The 20,348-nt window shown below is 40.1% G+C and overlaps 2 protein-coding genes across 2 annotated transcripts; one reads left to right on the top strand and one right to left on the bottom strand.

Moving 5' to 3' along the window:
- The first annotated feature begins 1,005 nt into the window (after window positions 1-1,005).
- Window positions 1,006-9,564, top strand: LOC118430225 (NPC1-like intracellular cholesterol transporter 1). The gene is made up of 8 exons (XM_035840933.1): window positions 1,006-1,185; window positions 1,858-1,985; window positions 2,270-2,422; window positions 3,340-3,465; window positions 4,141-4,285; window positions 7,749-7,870; window positions 8,417-8,620; window positions 9,034-9,564. Exons 1-8 carry the CDS (start codon window positions 1,143-1,145, stop codon window positions 9,562-9,564), a joined length of 1,452 nt encoding a protein of 483 aa, XP_035696826.1. The 5' UTR covers window positions 1,006-1,142.
- A 3,676-nt stretch (window positions 9,565-13,240) lies between these two features.
- Window positions 13,241-16,380, bottom strand: LOC118430226 (retinol dehydrogenase 7-like). The gene is made up of 6 exons (XM_035840934.1): window positions 16,336-16,380; window positions 14,910-15,183; window positions 14,541-14,623; window positions 14,226-14,407; window positions 13,890-14,053; window positions 13,241-13,473 (listed from the first exon to the last, which is right to left on the bottom strand). Exons 1-6 carry the CDS (start codon window positions 16,378-16,380, stop codon window positions 13,244-13,246), a joined length of 978 nt encoding a protein of 325 aa, XP_035696827.1. The 3' UTR covers window positions 13,241-13,243.
- Window positions 16,381-20,348: the final 3,968 nt, after the last annotated feature.

The following is a 20,348-nucleotide window of genomic DNA, read 5'->3' on the forward strand; positions in this document are numbered from 1 at the left end:
TTTCGATGTCAAAAAACTTTTTGAGGGAGTCCCCTATTTCTTACCTCTTTGGACTGAGGAAAGGTACATGTTTTTTCGTGGAAATATTTGTTATCGTTATAAGAATCTAAAATTGAAGATACACCCTATCCACGCACATACAAACACGCCGATTCTATTTACTGAACAGTAATCATCTACGCAGTTGCAAGAACACCTGTAACTTGTCCTGAACACCATCCACACACATGTAGACGCATAAATCCCTAATGCTCGGCACCATCAGATAACCGCACATGTCTTCTGTGCTAAAAACGTTACACTGAATTTTCTGAAAATTGGAGCTGAACACCCTCCGCACACATGGTAACACACACACAAATCCATGGTGCCACGCACCATCAGACAAACATACATGACCCCTGTGCTGAAGACGATACAAAGACAAACAGAAATTTACATACATTTATATTCATACTCTTTATCGAGTTGAAGCATTGCCAAAGTTCCGGTTCCCGAGTGATCTATCTTTCATCAGTTCGATGAGGTCCTGAGGTGAGGTATGGACGTCCTCTTCTCATGTTTGCTTCTGGAGACCAAAAGAGCAGTTTACCGGCTGGTTAACCATGTCGAATAACATGTACAGCAAGGCTTAACCGGCGTCGCCTGACTTCAGTTTATACACGATATAAAAAACGCCGACATCGGCGCCCTCTATTGTACAGCCGTGTTATCGAACTAAAAAAAAAACAATCGGTCACCTGGCTGTACACGTTACCAAAGCCCCAAAATTGCCTGCTTACCTGGAATTGTAGCTGAGCGCCCTCGGCACACATGTTATCACACAAATACCTGATGCTAAGCACCATCAGCCAAACACATTGGTTCCTTATGCTGAGTACCATCTGAAATTTGATTGCACACCTGATGAACACCATCCCTACATATGTAAGCACGCCTGTAACTTATGATGAACACTTTTCACACACACACACACACACACACACACACATATCTGTATCTCTCTACTTGTATCTGCACAAACTTCAGGCAACATCGACTACTATGCAGAGAGAGAAAAGCTGCACAGTCTGTACCGTAGATTTGAGGCCGACAGCTACGTAACCAATGGCACCGTGATCAGTTGGTTTGAGGACTACAAAATGTGGGTAAATTCCATCAAGAATTCCACCCTGCTTGGTTCAGGTAAAGTTTACCTTTCCTTCAGCACATGTTTGTATTTGCATTTCTGCATATGGTTATATTATTATATCCGTTACATAAAGAAAATAAATCGTGGTCATATGCCTTAGTACACCAGCAACCAGGCGTGAATAATGTACTGTAGGTATCCTTTATCCCCTATGGACTGCAAATTTAGAGGCTGTCTGTCACCACATTTGGCTCGAAGCAATGAGAGAGTGACGCACAACAACCATTGACTTAGGTCTTAAATTTAGAACTAACCGTCAGCTAAACTCTTCCACACCGCATCTGACTCCACATGGACAGTGACCTGCTTCCTATCTAGATATAATATCTATATTTTACATATATCTGTCAATTTTTTAGATGTCAATGGACATTGATGATATTGTAGCATTAATTATACTGCGCGCCTATCACATTATGCTTTATACACATTTTGTGGGCTTCAAGTCAGTCGCAAACAATGCAACATATGTGATAAAATAATCTTGTATTTTACATATTATATATCATGTTATATATGTAATCACATAACTGTCTGAACTGTCTGTAGCCGCCATGATGCACTCATGATGCAAGCGTACAGTTGATTGGTTGTAACGACATAACCACAATCTTGCCACAGCGAACTCAAACAATAGATATTTAAATTGTACGCTTATTTCCCAGACGGCCACGCCACCGATAGCGACACTTTCCACCAGTGGATCCTGCAGTTCCTGACGACAGACGCGACAGGAAGGAGCCACGCTGGGGACGTCAAGTTAAATGTTACTACGTCACCACCTACGGTCATGGTAAGTTAACGTGATGGACGACATTTTGGAATGAACCTAAGGCAAAACAACAAAAGAAGCGTCGATGAAGAATAAAAGTGAAATAGAAAAATGTAGAATAGAAGAAACCTACTGGAATGCGAGCTAATCACCTGACATTTTTGAAGTCCCAAAAAATTATTGTTTTGAGTGCATATTTGTATCTTAAAATGTATTTTAGCTACATCCCTTTTTGTTTTACGACAGTAACATATTGTGATAGTATTACTAACGAATGAAGAAAAAATCTACACTTTATATTTCAGGCATCGAGAATGAGAGGAACGTACAGGACCCTACAAGACTCTACTGAGGAGATACAGGCCATGGATAGTCTGATTGCCGGGACAGACTCTGTTGGCTTCTCTGCAGAAGCATTTCCTTACATGTTCCGATTCCCTACCTATGAAACCAACAAGGCACGTAGCCCTTACCTTTTCTATGATATAGGCATCATCAGGCAAAGACTGTATTTTTAAGTTTAATACGCGTTCTTTTTTCTTATCACTAACTTTTCCAGGCACTGTGACATTTGAAAATGTGCTTTACATGAATTTCCTTACAATACCAGAAAAATGAGTACCTTGCTTCGTCTAGAACTACCAATGAATCAAATGGGATATGGTCAATGGATGGTAAAGATTTGAGGACAGACACGCCTGAAAAAATGATCAACAAACGTATCTAAAGTGTATTGGTGTTTATCGATATAAGTGTTTCGTAGCCTTTTAGTCAAATGGCAGAATTTTGGGATAATCACGACCGCATTGCCGTTACTAAAAAAAATCGCTCCGGTGACTGAGTTGTGGCAACTACCCACAACAATAATTATTATGTAATGTTTTCAATTCACAACTGCCAGCATAGAGATAGTAGTGGGCCCAGTGAATATACTTTGTGGTATATGCATCTGTGCAAGTTCCGTGGATTCGAAAGTACATTTCTTTTGTACATTTGTCACTACAAGTAAAAAAGTTAGTATGGCGTTTGATTTAAGCAATAAGTCAATACATAGCCAACATTTTGGCGAATGTCTGTCATCATCCTCAACACCGACTGGTTTAACTACGCACTGAAGTTATATGATACCACAGCTGCAGCGTTAAGAATGCGGTCCAAAACGTCTTACAGTGTGTACCCCCCATGCCCCATCCTCACAGCTCAAAATTGGAGTGAAGTTTCTGATCCATAAATCTAGCTGCCATGTGACGTTGGCTCCGACAGTACTACCGTGAGGAAGCTGACAGATGATCTTTTAGAACTTTCTATAGATGTAGAACTTTGCTAGCAAGTGATTTCCATACCAATAAAAATGAGACTAAATGCTGGTCAGCAGGTCATACAATCGGAGTTGTACCGTAACCTCGGCATCGCCATGGCGGCAGTTTTCGTCATCACTCTGCTGCTCCTGGCAGACTTTATGGGAAGTCTCTGGGTTCTTCTCTGTGTCGTCATGACTTTGGTGAGTCCTGTATTTCTGTCTCATGTGGCCATTGTAGCTATAGATTATTTTTGTTTCTTTTGTTCTATGTGTTTGAAAAACTCCGTGTGACGCATAGATCCCTTGGCACTGTACTTGTGAATTCCGTTGTGGAAGTTCTTAACAATCACATTTGTTCTTTGGTACATAGGGATATTGCATATTGCATTTTGAATTTAAAATTTCAACACAAAATATTCAAAACATTGCCGTCTTGGCATGTCAATCCTTTTCTATTTTACCATACTGTATTCATGATCATTCCTCCCACAGGGGTCTGATCTTACCTCCTTGTTTTGTGCTATTCTGATTCATGTATATCTCATTCTGACTGGTCAGACTCCTGTGTGTATCGATTCTTCTGATTGGTAACAATTTGCACGGACACCAGTTGGTGTCGATGCAAATCGACAACAACTGATGCCGATGCAAATTCTGACCAATCAAAATGAGCGATACACACCATGCTGGCTGGAATCTATATGTTACCGCATCATAACCAAAATGAAACGGGGCCTTCTGATTGGTCCGTGGCGCCTGGCTATAAGATAAGTATTCTTTACATGTCATCATACAAGTGAATTGTTAGACATGATCTCCTTCCTGCACACTATGAAGCGTAACGTAAGACATGTTCATATGATCATATGTCGGCAGGTGGACGTAGGTGGGATGCTGCACCACTGGGGCCTGACCATCGACACGGTGACCACAAACATCATGGTCATCGCCATCGGTCTGGCCGTCGACTACGCCACGCATATCTGCCATACATTCCTCATTGTCGGTGGCACAAGGCAGGGTAAGGCACGTCTTATATTTTTTTTACTCAATTATCGCTATGTAACAATACCCACAAGCCACTTCGAAGTCATGAAATATCACGATAAAGACAACATTGACTACATGAGAGCCAGGGCTAAATAAAACAAGAAAACCTGTTACGCTGGCTTCTCGGGTACATTTCTTACCCTGAGTGTACTGAAATGGGTCTGATCCAGTAACACCGGGTGTACCACTTCTCGTGTACTTTCCCGTGTACTTTTCGCATTTGATATTATATAAAAGAATTTTGGCAAATATTAACATAAAATTCCATCTTTTTTGGTAGATCATTCTGGATGAAGTTGAACTGTATTTTCAAACACAACAAGTTGGATTTACCTACATTTTCGACCAATCGACTCCAGTATGCATCAAGGAATGGACAATCCGCTGCTGTTGGGACGTCATGTTATGACGTCATATCTGATTCGGTGCTCATAAGTTGCATAAATTTACCTGCCACCAACCGCGTGGAAGCAGCACAGTTGACTACATAATTTGCAGTCAGTCCCTGATCCCACATATCTTATCGTTTCACATAAAACCATTAACGTTATTCTCTGATCACTGCATGGTTTGGGCATTAATCCAATCAAAATCAACAAATCACTCTTATCAAGAAAGCCGGAACATATCAAATGCAAAACCTCTCCCCAAACAGTTTAAATGGAACGATAAAGCAGCCCAGAAGTTCCTTTCTTCTCTCGACCAGTCTCATTTCGTCGATAGACTACGTTTACTTTGTTCTAACGTTCCAAACAACATAAACAGCACTTCGGAAATTGATGATTATGTGTCGGAGTTTGGTTCCATTTTGAGAGAAGCAGGTGACCAGTCGCTGTGTTTGAAAAGGGTAAGGAAACGCCCACGTAAAAGACAAAATAAGAAATGGTTTGACAAAACCTGCTTGGAAATGAAAAGGGAAGTGAAAAACATAGCATCTTTACTGGAAAAAAATCCGTCGAATCCAGACATAAGGGGTAGATTCTTCAAAAGTAAAAAAGAATATAAGAAATTGCTAAAAAAGAAAAAACGAGATTTCCACCAACAAATCATGGATCAATTGTCTTCACTAAGGGAAAGAAACCCGAGTGCATTCTGGAATTTGATAAATAAACTGAAACCAGGAAAACCAAATGACGATAACCAGATTACAGAAGAGGAATGGGTAAACCACTTCAAGAATCTTGACAAATTTCCTGATAGCCCTACAGACAACGGCCTTCCCAGTGAAAACATTCAAACAGACTTTTCGACCACCCCACCAAACTCGTCAGAACTAGATTCCGCAATTACCCCAGAAGAATTGGACACCGCAGTCTTAAAACTAAAAAAACAATAAGTCAAGCGGCAATGACAGAATTTTGAATGAAATGCTAAAATCTGGTAAAATGTTGCTTAAAGAACCTATACTCCACTTGTTTAACACTTGCTTACAAAATGGTCATTTCCCGCAAGAATGGTCAGTAAGTCATTTTGTTCCTATCCACAAGTCAGGAGACACCTCCCTGCCAGATAACTACAGAGGGATTTCTATAATCAGCTGTTTAGGGAAATTATTCTCCTCCATTCTAAATTCACGCCTTGTCAAATACGCAGAACACAATAACCTTTTCCAGCCACACCAAGCAGGCTTCAGACAAAACTTTAGAACTACCGATAATCTGTTTGTTTTAAGTACACTAGTTAGCAAATATCTTAACAAAAACCGTCAACTTTACGCTTGCTTCATTGATTTTAGCAAAGCATTTGATTCTGTTTGGAGAAACGGCCTCTTGTTTAAATTGAGTAAACTCGGTATTGGTGGTAAATTTCTAAAAGTAATAAAGGGCATGTATTCAAAGACTATAAACTGCGTTAAATCTAAAAATGGATTGACTGAAACTTTTGTTACTAACTGTGGTGTGAGACAAGGGTGCAACTTAAGCCCTACATTATTTAACCTTTTTCTTAGCGATATTGTGTCCCAATTTGACGGTGCTCCTTGTAATCCCCCACTTATGCACAGCAAAACTGTCCCATGCTTGTTGTATGCTGACGACTTGGTAATTTTTTCCGAGTCCAAACAGGGATTACAGCATCCTTGAACAATCTGGAAAATTATGGTGCACTTTGGAAATTAAAAGTAAATCTTAGGAAAACAAAAATTATTGTATTTACAAAGGGTGGCAGTCTACCTAAAAACTGTTCTATCCTGTTTGATAATCGTGAAATAGAAATTGTAACTTGCTATACTTATCTTGGTATTATTGTGAGTACAGCTGGCACGTTTAAAGCTAACAACAAATACCTGAGTGGCAAAGGTCTGAAGGCTTTATTCGGAATAAAGCAGTCTTTAGATAAAGCCACCGCCTCATTACCTGTTAGAAACAAACTTTTCGATGCATGTGTCAAACCTATTCTACTTTATGGCTCAGAAATATGGGGCGCATTTAAAAGCCCTAAAACCTGTCCCATTGAATCTGTTCACCTTAAATTCTGCAAACAAGCACTAAATGTCCCCAGACCAGCATCTAACCTTGCCACAAGAGCGGAATTAGGGAGGTACCCCATTCAACTGGAAGCCTCCCTGAACGCTATCAAACACTTTCTAAGAATCCGTCAAAACGTGCCAGCTGACAGTCTACAAGCCGACGCCCTATCTTGTCAATTACAACTAGATGCTAATGGAAATAAGTGCTGGGCGTCCGGCGTTCGTAAGATACTGGAGGAATGCGGTTTTGCCTACATATGGAGATCTCAAATATCTCTAGGAACAAACCTATTACCTATAACCAACGCCATCAGCCAACGATTAAAGGATATTTACGTTCAAACATTTAGAACCGAAATACACAATGACAACCGGGACAAATCTTTCGGTAACAAATTACGAACCTATAGATTATTCAAGACTATTTATAAAGAAGAAGAATATCTGATGGTGAAAAACACACAGCACAGATTGGCTGTCACTAAACTCCGGATTAGTTGCCACAAGTTACATATCGAAACTGGAAGGCACAACCGCACCCCTCTGCAGCATAGAGTCTGCCAATTTTGTGATCTACAACATGTAGAAGATGAACAGCATTTTATTTTACACTGTAAATTGTACCATAATGAACGGATTGTGCTTTATGAATATATCAGAAAAGAGTTCCCATATGTTGAACATCTTAATGCAACGGATAAATTTCTATTTTTGATGCGCCTAGACAAACCCTGTATATCAAACATTATATGTTCTTATATCTACACCTGTACAAAGAAGCGAGAAGATGTCGACAATCCTGTTAGCTTAGTACCTTCAACTAGTTAAATTGTATCCTGTTGTTTTTTTTTCATATATTTGTTACATGTATTCTGTTATCAGTCATGTCTGTTATCAGTGACCTGTACCTAGCCCGTCGAGGCATGAATGTACAATAAAGGTCTTTCATTCATTAATTTTTTTTCAGAAAGAGCTCTTCTGACTCTATCCAACATGGGCCCAGCAGTCTTTAACGGAGGGTTCAGCACATTTCTGGCTATCGTGCTGCTGGCATCTTCACAGCACTACGTCTTTATAACTTTCTTCAAGGTGAGATAGACGCGCACTACGCCCGATCTGATTTTAGTTGTTTTTGCCGCAAGCCTTGATATCTGATCCTAAAAAACAAGGCGAACATTCTAAACAGAGTAGGATATTGTGATGATAATTGGTGTGATAGTCTTTTCTGCTTTACTGAAGCTTCATATTATTAGTCTAACGACTGAAAAATAAGTATATACACTTCGGCTATGGACGTCTCTTGGATAGGACGTAGAAGGAAGACCTGTGATCGGGGAGAGTCACACGATTGTGTGGTTTATGTGTGATGGTGTGGTATGCAATGGTGCAAATCCCTATCGGTGTATCCTACGTTGTGAGTCGTCCTAAAAACCATACACATTGTTGTAGAGCCAAACAAAATTTCCCTGAGATTGTAATATTAGAAAAATGAATTCCACACCTTGCACCTTCCAAAAACAACCGTACTACAATGCAAAACAACAAAACGGATGATTAAAAACTTTATGATAAAATAGAACTTTTGCAGTGTAATATGAATTAAAACCAAGGTTTCTTTATCCCTTCCTTCCCGAGGTGTTTTTCCTCGTCCTGCTGTTCGGATGTCTCCACGGGCTGGTGTTCCTGCCGGTCATACTGAGCTGGCTGGGACCGGCTCCGTACGACACGGCCCCGGTACGGGACACGGCCCCGGCACAGGACTCGGAACAGTCCGACAAACGGTACATCAGGAAGGTTCAGACTCAAGGTTTCGTCAACCCAGGTCTGGAAATGGACGGGGTAGGTTGATGGCAATAAAGTTTAATTATAGTTCCTGAGCATGTTTAAAGTATGATTCCAACAAAATAAAAGCTAAACGTAAGGGATATGCAGATTTTTCACTGTTCCATAGTTTCTTTGTAAAAAAAAAACAATTCTCCTCTTCGTCAAAATATCATTTATATTCATCTTTCTGCAAGGAAGGTAAACTTAAAGTTAACATTTGAACGAGTTCAACTTTTATTGAGCAATGAAACATCATTAACCTATTTTACATCATAATAAATGCTACTAACTTTGTAAATCCTTATTGACCGTCGGGACAACTGACGAACTTTTTATACTTTATACTCTCCTTAGATATTGCAAGGAAAAAATCTATTAAACAATGATAAAGTATATTTTCATACCTGTATATCATTTTCTTTCGATAGGACGTCAGAACCGGGGTGCCTGAAAATCGTTCAGACGTCGTCCCCTGTGTGATGTCCCGGCCTGAGTACCCCCCTGATATCCCTTCGCCAGATTACAATGTTTCACCAGCCTCAACAATCAGACATATCGCAAACACTGGCAACTCCGTACATGGTCATGCTGAAGCTACCGTCCAATGGGGATCCCGTAATAAAATCCCAGAAGTGAACCAATTGGACGTCCGGATAGACAACATGATCACCGCAGCGAACCAGAAACTGTTCCTGTTACGCCGACTTAAGAGATGTGGGGTATCAACAGAAGACCTTACAACAGTCTACACGGCCTATGTTCGACCCTCTGTTGAATACGCAATGCCTGTGTGGTACAACTCTGTAACTGCCGCTCAATCTGAAAAACTAGAACGCGTACAGAAGAGGGTGTGCCGAATCATACTGGGTATGCAGTACACAGACTACATGTCAGCTCTGAGCACACTCAACATCAGCTCCTTGGCAGAACGGCGTGAAAGACTCGATCTGTGTAACTGAAACTGCTCAAGTAAGAGTTTAGAGACCATCTACAAACCGGACACAGTCCTCTGCCATACTACGTGTCACGAAATCCCTACTTTCCCTGCGCGAGCAAGTAGTTTAAAACAGGGAGAGTTTAGTCGGCACAAAAGGTTGGAATATCTAATTTGGTACATTATATGTCCGTTGTTTATGGTAAGATTTCAATATTCATTATATATCAATAGAAATCGTGTGTAATTCTCTTTCCGATACTATCAAACCCATTATGATTGTAAACTCACAGTTTTTAGTGACTGAGTATAGAAGGTAGCTACCTCGGATAAATCATCAACAGAGTCAAAAACCATAGACGCCCGTTTATTCCTACAATGATGATAAGACACTTGGACATAATGTTAGTATGTGCAGTATTTTTAAAAACTTTTTCCTTTGTTTTGTGTTAACTTAACCTAAGTATACTATATGTTAAAGATTTAAGATACACAACTTAACTGCCAGGTAAGTATGCCGTCTCTTGATCACGGCACCTGATTGTAGCATGTTTGTAGCATGTCAACAAACAAATAATGACGGGGATGCATACCCTGGGGTATGGAGTATACAGGGTGGCACCGCTGAAAGTTTGGAGGTCTTCGGGTAACGTACGGTCAACAATAGGCTAGGCTATGGCAGAAAAGTTACATGTGGAGGGAAAAACGTTTATATGATCGTATAAGGAGGTCAGTACTGTTTCAGATGTTCGCTAAGTCCGATATAGGAAGGGAAGGTATGATGGACAGTAACAAAAAAGGAATGATGTTTTCGAGGTTTGGCAATTTGTCTTGCAGACATGTTTTGTAATGATTAAACTAGCTGTTATGTAAGCGTGTCTGTAATGGGTCGAAAAAGTACTGAAAAAACGAACTCCGCATTTCCTTCATTTTTAGTAGGCAGTTAGCTTAGACAGAAATGTACATAACGAATTGCAAGTCATGCTTAGGGTTTGAGTTACATTATCAATGAAAATTTTATGTGTATTTTATATCAAAGGACTGAAATGCATATAGAACAAATAAATGAATACCAATTATGAATTGATTAATTCGTTATTAATGCAAAAGTTTCAAATTCTTATGAACAACTGGACTGTCAACATTTGATCGCAATAAGTAAGTTTGATTATATAATTTAGCTTGAATTATGTAAACGAACTCATCTGCATATTCAGTATATTTGAAAGGATATTGGGTCTCTTGTCATTCTTTTATCATATTTTTTACTGTATATACCGTATTTTAAAGAAGACTTTGTAAGCCCTGATAACAATGACATAATTCAAGAGTATTGCTTTTATACCCTTTTCTGCCTTGACTAAACTTATTGTGTCGTGATAATTTCATTCGTAATCTTAATCCTGGTCATTGATGAGCAAACACACACAGACACACATACAGACACAAACACACAGACTCACACTTACACACACACAAACATAATCACGTACACGAACACACACACAATCTCACACACACAATCACACACACATGCACAGACACATAATCACACACACACACACATACACGTCATTGATGCATATGACTGTTCTCATACGGCCCCAAAAAAGGATGAATTCCTTGTATCTATTTCTTTCCATTACCTTCTCACAAATAGATGAGCACTTGTTGGGAAGGAAAATGTTATTTTTTAGTTGTTTGAGTTTGAATGTCAATATTGTAAATTGTAATAAGGTCCGTATGTTACTGTTTATAATTGTGGGAGGATGTAATAATCATGTCATGGTTTATCAAATATAAAGTCTAAACGGCACAATGATACCGACCAAAGCGTACACAAATACCCCAGACTCGGACTATTTTACAATTAACACTCAAATGGCTTTCAGAATTTTTACAACAGTAAGGTCTGGACTATTTTTCTGGAAAAGTCTGAACACGGCTCAAACAGCATATTTTGATATATCGGCGGAAAAGTATTTAACGAATGAGCACAAGAAACCAAGTGCTTCGTGTCACTCATTTAAATATACATTACGAGATTGTTGATAAACGAGGTATTTGAACCTTCCCTTATCTCCGTTCACACCAGAATGGTTAGCACTGTGATTAAACCTTGTTTTGCGACACCGCTCCAGCCGGGATGAGAGATAATTCACTTATCTTACCTCGATCATTAACTGTCAGTTTTTTGTGAAACAGTTTGAATTCTTTTATGCATGGTCGGTAACATACGTTCAACAAGAAAGCCTAGAAGTTTTATTCTACAAGTGAATAATTGGCATTATCTCTGTCTAAGACACGGAGGCTGAGATAAATAGTGTGATATACCAATATGCATAGTGTTTATTGAGGACCTGCATTTCTACTGTATGCAAATAACATAGTAACTACTAACAATCTCTGAACAGCCCCCTCATCATGTCCTCAATCACATGATTTCATTAAACTTGGACCGGAGTACGTCACCTTCGAGGCTGCGTGCTCTGCACATATATGTGCATCGGGTCATTCTATGTCTAAGATTCGTATATAGTATTTGTACACTACATCGCTAATTACTGGTATTTACATCTAATGCTGCATGTAGCAGACTTCAAATGCATATTAAATACATCTCCGTCGAAAATATACTGTAGAACAGACAAGTCGAAAATACCACAATATACTGTAGAACAGACAAGTCGAAAATACCACAATATACTGTAGAACAGACAAGTCGAAAATACCACAATATACTGTAGAACAGACAAGTCACAGCAGTAGGATCCAGTTAATGCTATACGACAACGTTAATATTGGATGCTATACAGCGTTAGTATAGTGGGTTAATCATGCATTAAATTTTTCATTTTTTTTTTACTTGTTCAACATAATATAACTTCGTTTTACTAATTACCAACAGTAGTTGTACTGCTAAAGCTGATACAAGAAAAGTAGAAATGTTAAGATTTGTGTTGCCTTCACATGTACTGTAATTCCTGGTTTTTAACCGTACTTTTTTGCCAACGGTTTTCATGGTGACGCCTGTAAGGTGATCTTGTTATTACCGATAACAAATAATTATTTGCCTTTTTTACGTGCACCTGATGCCAGTGTGAAAATTTAGTTCCGAGAACAAGTCCAAGTTTCTCAGACCGCAAAAGTTTGGTAGAGACAGAGAAGACAAAGCGAATTACAGTATATGAAAACAAAAACCTTTTCGCACCGAATTGATCTTTCAAGTTTGTTATATCTTGTGTTTCTTGTATTGTTAAAATGATGTTAAACTCTAAGTTGTCACGCAAAGATAACAGTGCAATAATAACAATGCAATTCAATGTACTTCCTAAAAGAGTTTATCTTTCCTTTAAACAAAAGATCAAAACATATCCTGATGAGCTATAATTCATTGGAGTTCATAGGAACACTTCATCGGCAATATAAGATTATAACACGTTGATTTTATCCATGTATAACATATTTGTCACTGCATAGCCTTTTGTTATCTTTGAAGACTTCCGAAATATTTCATCCTTTACATTCTTCACCCTGGGGTATTCATGCCGTCAAAATATCTCATACAATTATTAGGTCTTACAACAGTTGTCGCATATTAACTGTAACATTCCTTATGAGTTGCTTAGTTTAGTGCTACCATGGCACAGAAAGGATTGAAAGGAGTATTCCGCTTAAATAAAAATCCTTTTTAGAGTCTTTCCCTACTGCTGACCCTTACAGCAGGCAGGTTTATGTATTGGTGCCACTAGACGAAAGATGAGATCCCCCAGGTCGGTGGGTAGCCAGGAAGTTGGTACCGTTATAAAACGGGCGTCCCAACCGACGACATAACGGCTACGGGGGTGGGTAGCGCTCAGCGCATGCTCCATTGCATCCACAATGGCGACTGGAACTTGCGAGAAACGGGCACCGAAGATTATATCGTCCTTTGCTGTAAAAAGAAAGAACACATAATGATGCGTTATTTCTAATGAGTCTCATTTCTTCACTATCAATCCTTAAACAGAAGATTATCAACGCCCTCTTGATATAGATTCAGGGATGTTTAGGCAGAGATGATATAATTTGTAGCATCGCCAAGAAACATGAAGACGTCAATTGATACAATAATAATCAGTAAAGGTCTGCATGTAGGAGATGGCAAACAGTTCATCATAATTGCATTAATTGATTTCAACCTATATCATGACAATTTGACTGAACCGAGACGGTGGCCGGTATCGACTTCCTGACGTCGTTGACTCCTGCTAGTAGAAGATCGAGACAATCGGCCAAATTATATGAATTCCAATGACTTGCACAGCAGTAAAACCACAAGAATTATGAACTGATGTTCGGCTAACTCACCAGCTTGTAGGAACTCCTCTCCGTACTCGGTCTTCGTCTCTGGAGTCTGCCGCTGCCAGGTTTGGTCCAGACGACGCAGGATGACGTCATGATTGGTCATGTCGGTCCGGAACAGCCCAGGCTCAATGATGTAAACTTTGACTCCAAAACATCTCATAGCTCGTCTGGGCACAAAAGAAATTATTTAAACAATAGTTTCGCAGTTGTTTTTCAACAGAGGGGACACAAATTGATGTTCTGTTTCCAAAGCAGAAAAAAAAGGTCTAATTTCGTTGAGAAGCGTTCTCGATTTAAGATTTTGTGGAAGAGCTAAAAAAATGTGTCTAAAACAATTACCTGAGACAGTCAGAAAAAGCCTCCACGCCATATTTAGACACTGTGTAAGGCATGCCAAGTGGATTGGCCATTCTCCCGGCAGCACTTGCGACGTTAACGACCCGACCACGTGACTTCTTGAGGAGCGGGAGAAATGTCTTGGTGACGTCAATCATCCCCAGCAAATTCACATTCAGGACTGCCTGATGATGCAAAAGGTGCAAAAAATGAAATAAATGACGAAGCAATGATTATTTCTGTCTCTACTTCCTTGGGAGAGCAGTTCATTTTATTAAGTAGTAAAAAATAATTCCTACTTCTTTGAATGAAACAGACCTGGTAGTCTTCCAAGGTCGCCCACTCTGCGGTTCCTCCAAAGACCCCGGATATACCCGCATTATTCACCAGCCCATGCAAACCTAGGGAGTACACAAAACAGATGTTTAATGTGAATTAATGTTTGCTTACAGGCTTGGCAACAGAAAATTCATGATACTGATAAAAAGGTGAATTTTCCTTTAATAGTGGTATACATGTAAACTCACCATATGTATATATAAAGAGAGGCACGGAGAGAGAGAAAGAGAGACAGAGAGTGAGAGAGACAGAGACGGGGAGAGATGGGGGGAGGAGTGAAAGAGATGCAAATACATCCCTTTTGTTAGAGTGTTTGAAATAGAACTCCTTTTCTCTGAACGTTTTTACCTTTACTCCCCACAGCTTCCCTTACCACCCTGAACGCATCTTGTACGCTGTCTGAGCTGGTGACGTCCATCCGGATCGGCTGCAGCCGTTCAGAGCAGGACTGCCGTAACTCTGCCACGCCGGCCTCGGTCAGACAGCCCGCGAACACCCGCAGGCCGAGCTGGTCCAGCCGCCGGGCCAGGAGGTTCCCGAAGCCGGTGTCACACCCCGTGATCAGCACGGTCTTGCCTGTTAGCTGTACAAGGAAGCTGTTAGCAATACGTTTTGTAAAATGCTTCAACCGGGTATAGTTTTACTATCTATTTAACTCCGTGTTTTATTGAGTTACAATTTAAACGTTTTTTTTTTTTTTTTTGTCAATATGACTTTATTCGGGTCCAACAGCAGTACATTGTGATTGTTACAAATCTAACGTCCGTACATGAAGTAGTGGCTGGATACATATAGCTTATTGTCTAGCCCAGAACCAAGGTGGTTCATTCAGTATAGAACTTACACAGAAGCCACGTAAATTGCTTAACAAAGCAAGTAGCAAATAGACATTTTGTTGTACACAGTTTCTCTACTCAATGATTTTACAAGTTTGCACATCTTGAGTGAGAGCTGTAAATAAATACAATACATTGTGGTTTCTAAGTAACTCCTTGTTGTCTTTATATCTGGTCCACGATACAAATATGGCGTATTTTGCAAGAGTAACATAAAAGTTACCTCCAAAAAGTACAGAAGCTGTAGTATTGATGGCTATGTTAATGCCAGATTGGGAAAGCAAGTGTTTAACTTCGTCCCAATAGCCTCTTAACCTTACACACTCAAAGAACATATGTGAATAATTTTCGTCTTGGTTGCAAATCGCACATTTAGGGCTGTAGATAGTCCCAGAGGTGTCTACTATTTTCCATTTATGAAGTAAGAATCTGCAAGGGAGGATTTTGTGCAATAATTTAAAATTAAACTCTTTCAACTTATTCTCTTTTAACTTCAGGGTCTGAGATCTCCATATATTCGTCCAATTTAAGTTAGGAAATATGCTATCCCAATAAGCTTGAGAAGAAGGTTTTGTTAGGGTTTTGGCGAGACAAAGAGAATACAAATATTTACTACTGAGTTTTACTACTGGTATTTTACAAAAATTAATCCAAAACATGTAATCCTCCTTGCAAACTTTTATCTTAAAATTCTTATTTGACCAAATTCTATCATCATTAATTTTTGCAAGATCCCTCCTCCCCCCTCCAAGTTCCTGCCAGGCCAAGACTACCTCCCTATAAAAGGGTGGTAGTTGTGTCAGGGGTGGGGCATTTCTTTTAACATTAAAGTTACATCTAAAAATATTACAGTATTTTCCGAGTTTTTCAATAAAGTGTAAGGGTATTACTTGCCATCGTCTTATGTTATCTTGATTTGTCTGTAGCAATCTCTTTACCCATGACGCTTGTAAGCTTTTACACTTGGAATATATGTCTGTCATTTTGATTCCCCCGTCGGTATAACTGGAATATAGTGCTGTACGCTTTATTTTGTCAGGTTTGTTGTCCCAAAGAAATGAGAAGGTTAATTTCTGAGTTTTCTTAAGTACCCATTCTGGGGTTGGGATCATAAACATGTTGTAGATAATTTGAGACAGGGCTAAAGTTTTTATAACATAGCATTTTCCATATAAAGTTAATTTGCGTTTCTGCCACCTTCGAAACATATTTTCAATTTTGTTTATCCGTTTGTCCCAATGTAAGGTTTCGCATAGTTCTTCTGAAAGGCTGAAGTATAGTCCCAGAGACTTGATAGGTGTCCCCGGCCATGTGATACCAAAGGGTTTGTCTCTGCGGTGTTGGAAGGACCCTATCCATAGTGCTTCGCACTTTTTAAGGTTCAATCTGGGTCCTGCGACTTTACTAAACTTATCTACAATGTTAAGGGCAGTTTGTATTGAAAGGTCATCCGACAGTGTAAGTGTAGTATCGTCAGCAACTTGACTGATCTTTACTTCATACTCAAGATCGTGAACCTTGACCTTGATTCCTTTAATTAAATCGGTATGTCGAATTTTAAGTGCCAGTATTTCTACAACTAAATTAAATAAAAGAGCAGAGAGTGGACAGCCCTGCCGGATGCCACGCTGCAGTTTGAAAAAGGCTGTCTTCCAGCCGAAGTTAGTCAAACAACATTCAATATCTGTATACATCATTTTCACCAAGGAAATAAAATTTGGTCCAAAGCCAAATTTCTGAAGGGTTTTGAGCATGAAGTTCCAGTTCACCATATCAAAAGCCTTTTGAAAGTCGAGGCAAATAATGGCTCCAGGAATGTTATAATGGTTGCAGTAATATATAACATCATGTATAACACGGACATTCTGACCGATAAATCTGTTTTTCAAATACGCTGTTTGGTCGTGTGAAATAAGGTTGGGTAGAGCTGCTTGGAGTCTTTTCGCCAGAGCAGCTGCCAACAACTTATAATCAGTATTAAGGAGACTAATGGGTCTCCAGTTAGCGAGATCTTTTCTGTCTCCCTTCTTAAAGATAAGTTTAAGGACTGCTCTTTTTTGAGACGGAGACATACATCCCTTTTCCATAGATTCTTTGAGAGCATCAAAAACAAAGTCTCCAATACTGTTCCAGAAAGTAAGATAGAATTCGGCGGGAAGTCCGTCCGTTCCTGGGGATCTATTTGTTTTCATAGCTTGCAAGGCCTCAAAATATTCCTCCTTTTCTAGAGGTTTCTCAAGAATCAATTTTTTATGTTCGGAAAGGCTGGATTCTAGCTCAACAGTCTCAAGGAACATATCAATTTCCCTGTCAGAGACTGAACAGTCGCTGGTATATAGACGTTCATAGAATGATTTTTCTAACTGTAAGATTTTCCCCTGGTCTGTTACATCAGTGTCTCCATCACTCAGTTTTGTAATATTATTGTTTGCAGCTTGCCATTTTTCAAGGTTGACAAAATAAGAGAGAGATTTTTCTCCCTTCTCAGTCCATTCTGCCCGTGCTCTAATTTGTGCACCTCTGGCTTTTGACTGGTAGATTTTCTCAATCTCAGTTTTTACAGTGGTATATTCGTTCAGAGTTGTCTCATCCAGGTTTTCGTCTATTTTATGATCTAATTCCAATAATCTTTTTTCTAAGTAGATAAGATTTCCTTTCATTTGAATGGCTTTCTGTTTACAGAAGCCAATTGAGAATTCCTTGATTCGTTTTTTGATAAGTTCCCATAGGAGCTGTTTAGAAATAGTCGTGTTCTTGTATTCCAAATTAACATCTAAATATAGAATTTTTGACGCCATCCATGTAATCCTGATCGGAAAGATATGCGGTATTTAAGCGCCATAGTCCTGGTCCGCGCTTTTCTTTGTTTAATCGTATTTTTAGAAAGATAGCTTTATGATCGGATTTGATGGATGGTTTGATAGTGCACTGTAAAACGTGGTCAACCAAAGATTTTTGAATAAGCCAAAAGTCTATTCTGGTGGACACTGGATAGGGATTCTTCCTTGTCCAGGTGAATTGTTTGCTCTGGGGATGGTTTTTCCGCCAGATGTCAACAAGTAAAAGATTTTGTTTTAAATTATTCAAGGAATTCCCACCTGTGGGTGTCTTCGTTGCATGTTTTGAATGTCTGTCTAGCCCATTATCATTTAAATCATTGAAGTCTCCACCTGCGATGAGGTTAGTGACCTGATTGTCAGTAACCCAATCACAGAGATCGCTGAAGAATTTCCCTCTTTCAGTGCGATCATTTGGAGCATACACATTAAGAATACAGTGATCTTTCAGTACAACAATCAATTTTCTTCCATCGTTACCCTTTAACACATCAACAACATCAACATCAAGTCCTTTCCTGATAAGTATTGAAACTCCTCGACTGTGAGTGCTACCAAAGTCATGAAATTGTACTCCGTTCCAGTCTAATTCAAGATCGCATTCAATGTCAGCTGTAAAATATGTCTCCTGAAGGAGGAAAATGTCTGCTTTTTGTTGACTTAGCCAGAGGTAAACGGTAGCTCGTTTGCGTTTATCACGCAAGCCACGAGCGTTTAGAGAAAGAAAACTAATAGCTGAAGCCATGGTGGTGAGTGTAACTTACAGTAGCAACAGTCTCAGGAGGAGACTAACAGTTCATGTTCCATCTCCAGAGTTCTCACCGGACAGGTCGTCGGCAGCGTTGCGACTTGTCTCTATCAGGTCGTCGATGCGTTGTCTTAAGGCTCGATCATCAGTGCTTTTGCTGCTAGCCGCAGTCGACGACGGGGGGTTCTTCTTTGTAGCACTTCTCGTTGCCACAGTTGATTCGGTGGGCCGGTGTGTTGTCTGAGTTCTTTTCTTATTTCTTTGTGGTTTCGGTGCAGTGAAGTCAGTGATTTGGCTTTGTTTTCCTTTTTTCTGCTGGTTTTTCTCAAGCGTGTTACAGTGTTCATCTTGTTCAGGTGAGCTAGGGGTGAGCTGAACATATGCTGTGCTGACTTGACTCTGCTGTTCTTTGCTGGATCCCTCTTCCCTTACGGTGGTCTCACCACTGAGGTGTGGGGCAGGGGTGGGAGCGTCACGAACGCTGTCCTCAAGGACTGGTCGCGGTCGATGTGAGGCCTGCGGAGGAGGGGGTTTGGGTTGGTCTCGGTAGAACACTCTAGCCTTCCATCGCCCTCCAAGCTCCACAAATCTTGGGATATGTTCAGAAGGGTTAGTTGGAGGTGCCATAAAGGCGAAACGGTCTCCGGTTTCACAGTTGGTAAGTTTACTATCAACTCGAAGCATTTCGCGCTTCAGGGGTCCAAGGAGCTTAACACCGTAGCTTTTCAGGCCAGACGCTATGACTCCATCGTCAACGGAGAGGGGTACATCTCGGACTGTGATTCTAACACCATTTCGCTGCTGAAAAGGGTGATTGTCACTGATTTCAACATACTTGTCGCGAAGGCTAATCCCAGACGCGATGAGGGAAGCACGTTCCTCTGGATCACGTAAGTAGAGACGCCATAATCCGCGAACCTGTTGAATCCCGGCTATATTTGACGCTTGAACACAGCGCGCTACGGCTTTGTAGACCTCGACATTCGTGAAGAAAGTCTCAGTAGGACTAACGGCATGGACATCCTTCTCCAGAAAGAAGACTGGTTTGCAGGAGGATGCTGGAGTTCCGTTAGGGGCCGTCGCGACGGTGTCTATAGCCTTGCCATTAATGACTGCTGACACGTAACTCATGGCTATCGGTGGGAGGGGGGTGGTGATCGTCGTTGTACTGATCAGAAACGAAGTTCGACAAAGGAATCGTAGGGAAAGTTGAACTCACCACCTTATCCCAGGACCTTTGTAGATGTGTTACGGAGCGGATGAGTTGAGAAAATTGCGAAGAAAATGTTGAGAATAGGCAATAGAACTCTGGAAAGTGCAGAGCTCTAGAAAAGGCAGCTAGCCACCTCGCAAGGCATCATGGGAA

The sequence above is a fragment of the Branchiostoma floridae genome, chromosome 14 (genome assembly GCF_000003815.2).
Source record: "Branchiostoma floridae strain S238N-H82 chromosome 14, Bfl_VNyyK, whole genome shotgun sequence".
Lineage (NCBI taxonomy): Eukaryota > Metazoa > Chordata > Leptocardii > Amphioxiformes > Branchiostomatidae > Branchiostoma > Branchiostoma floridae.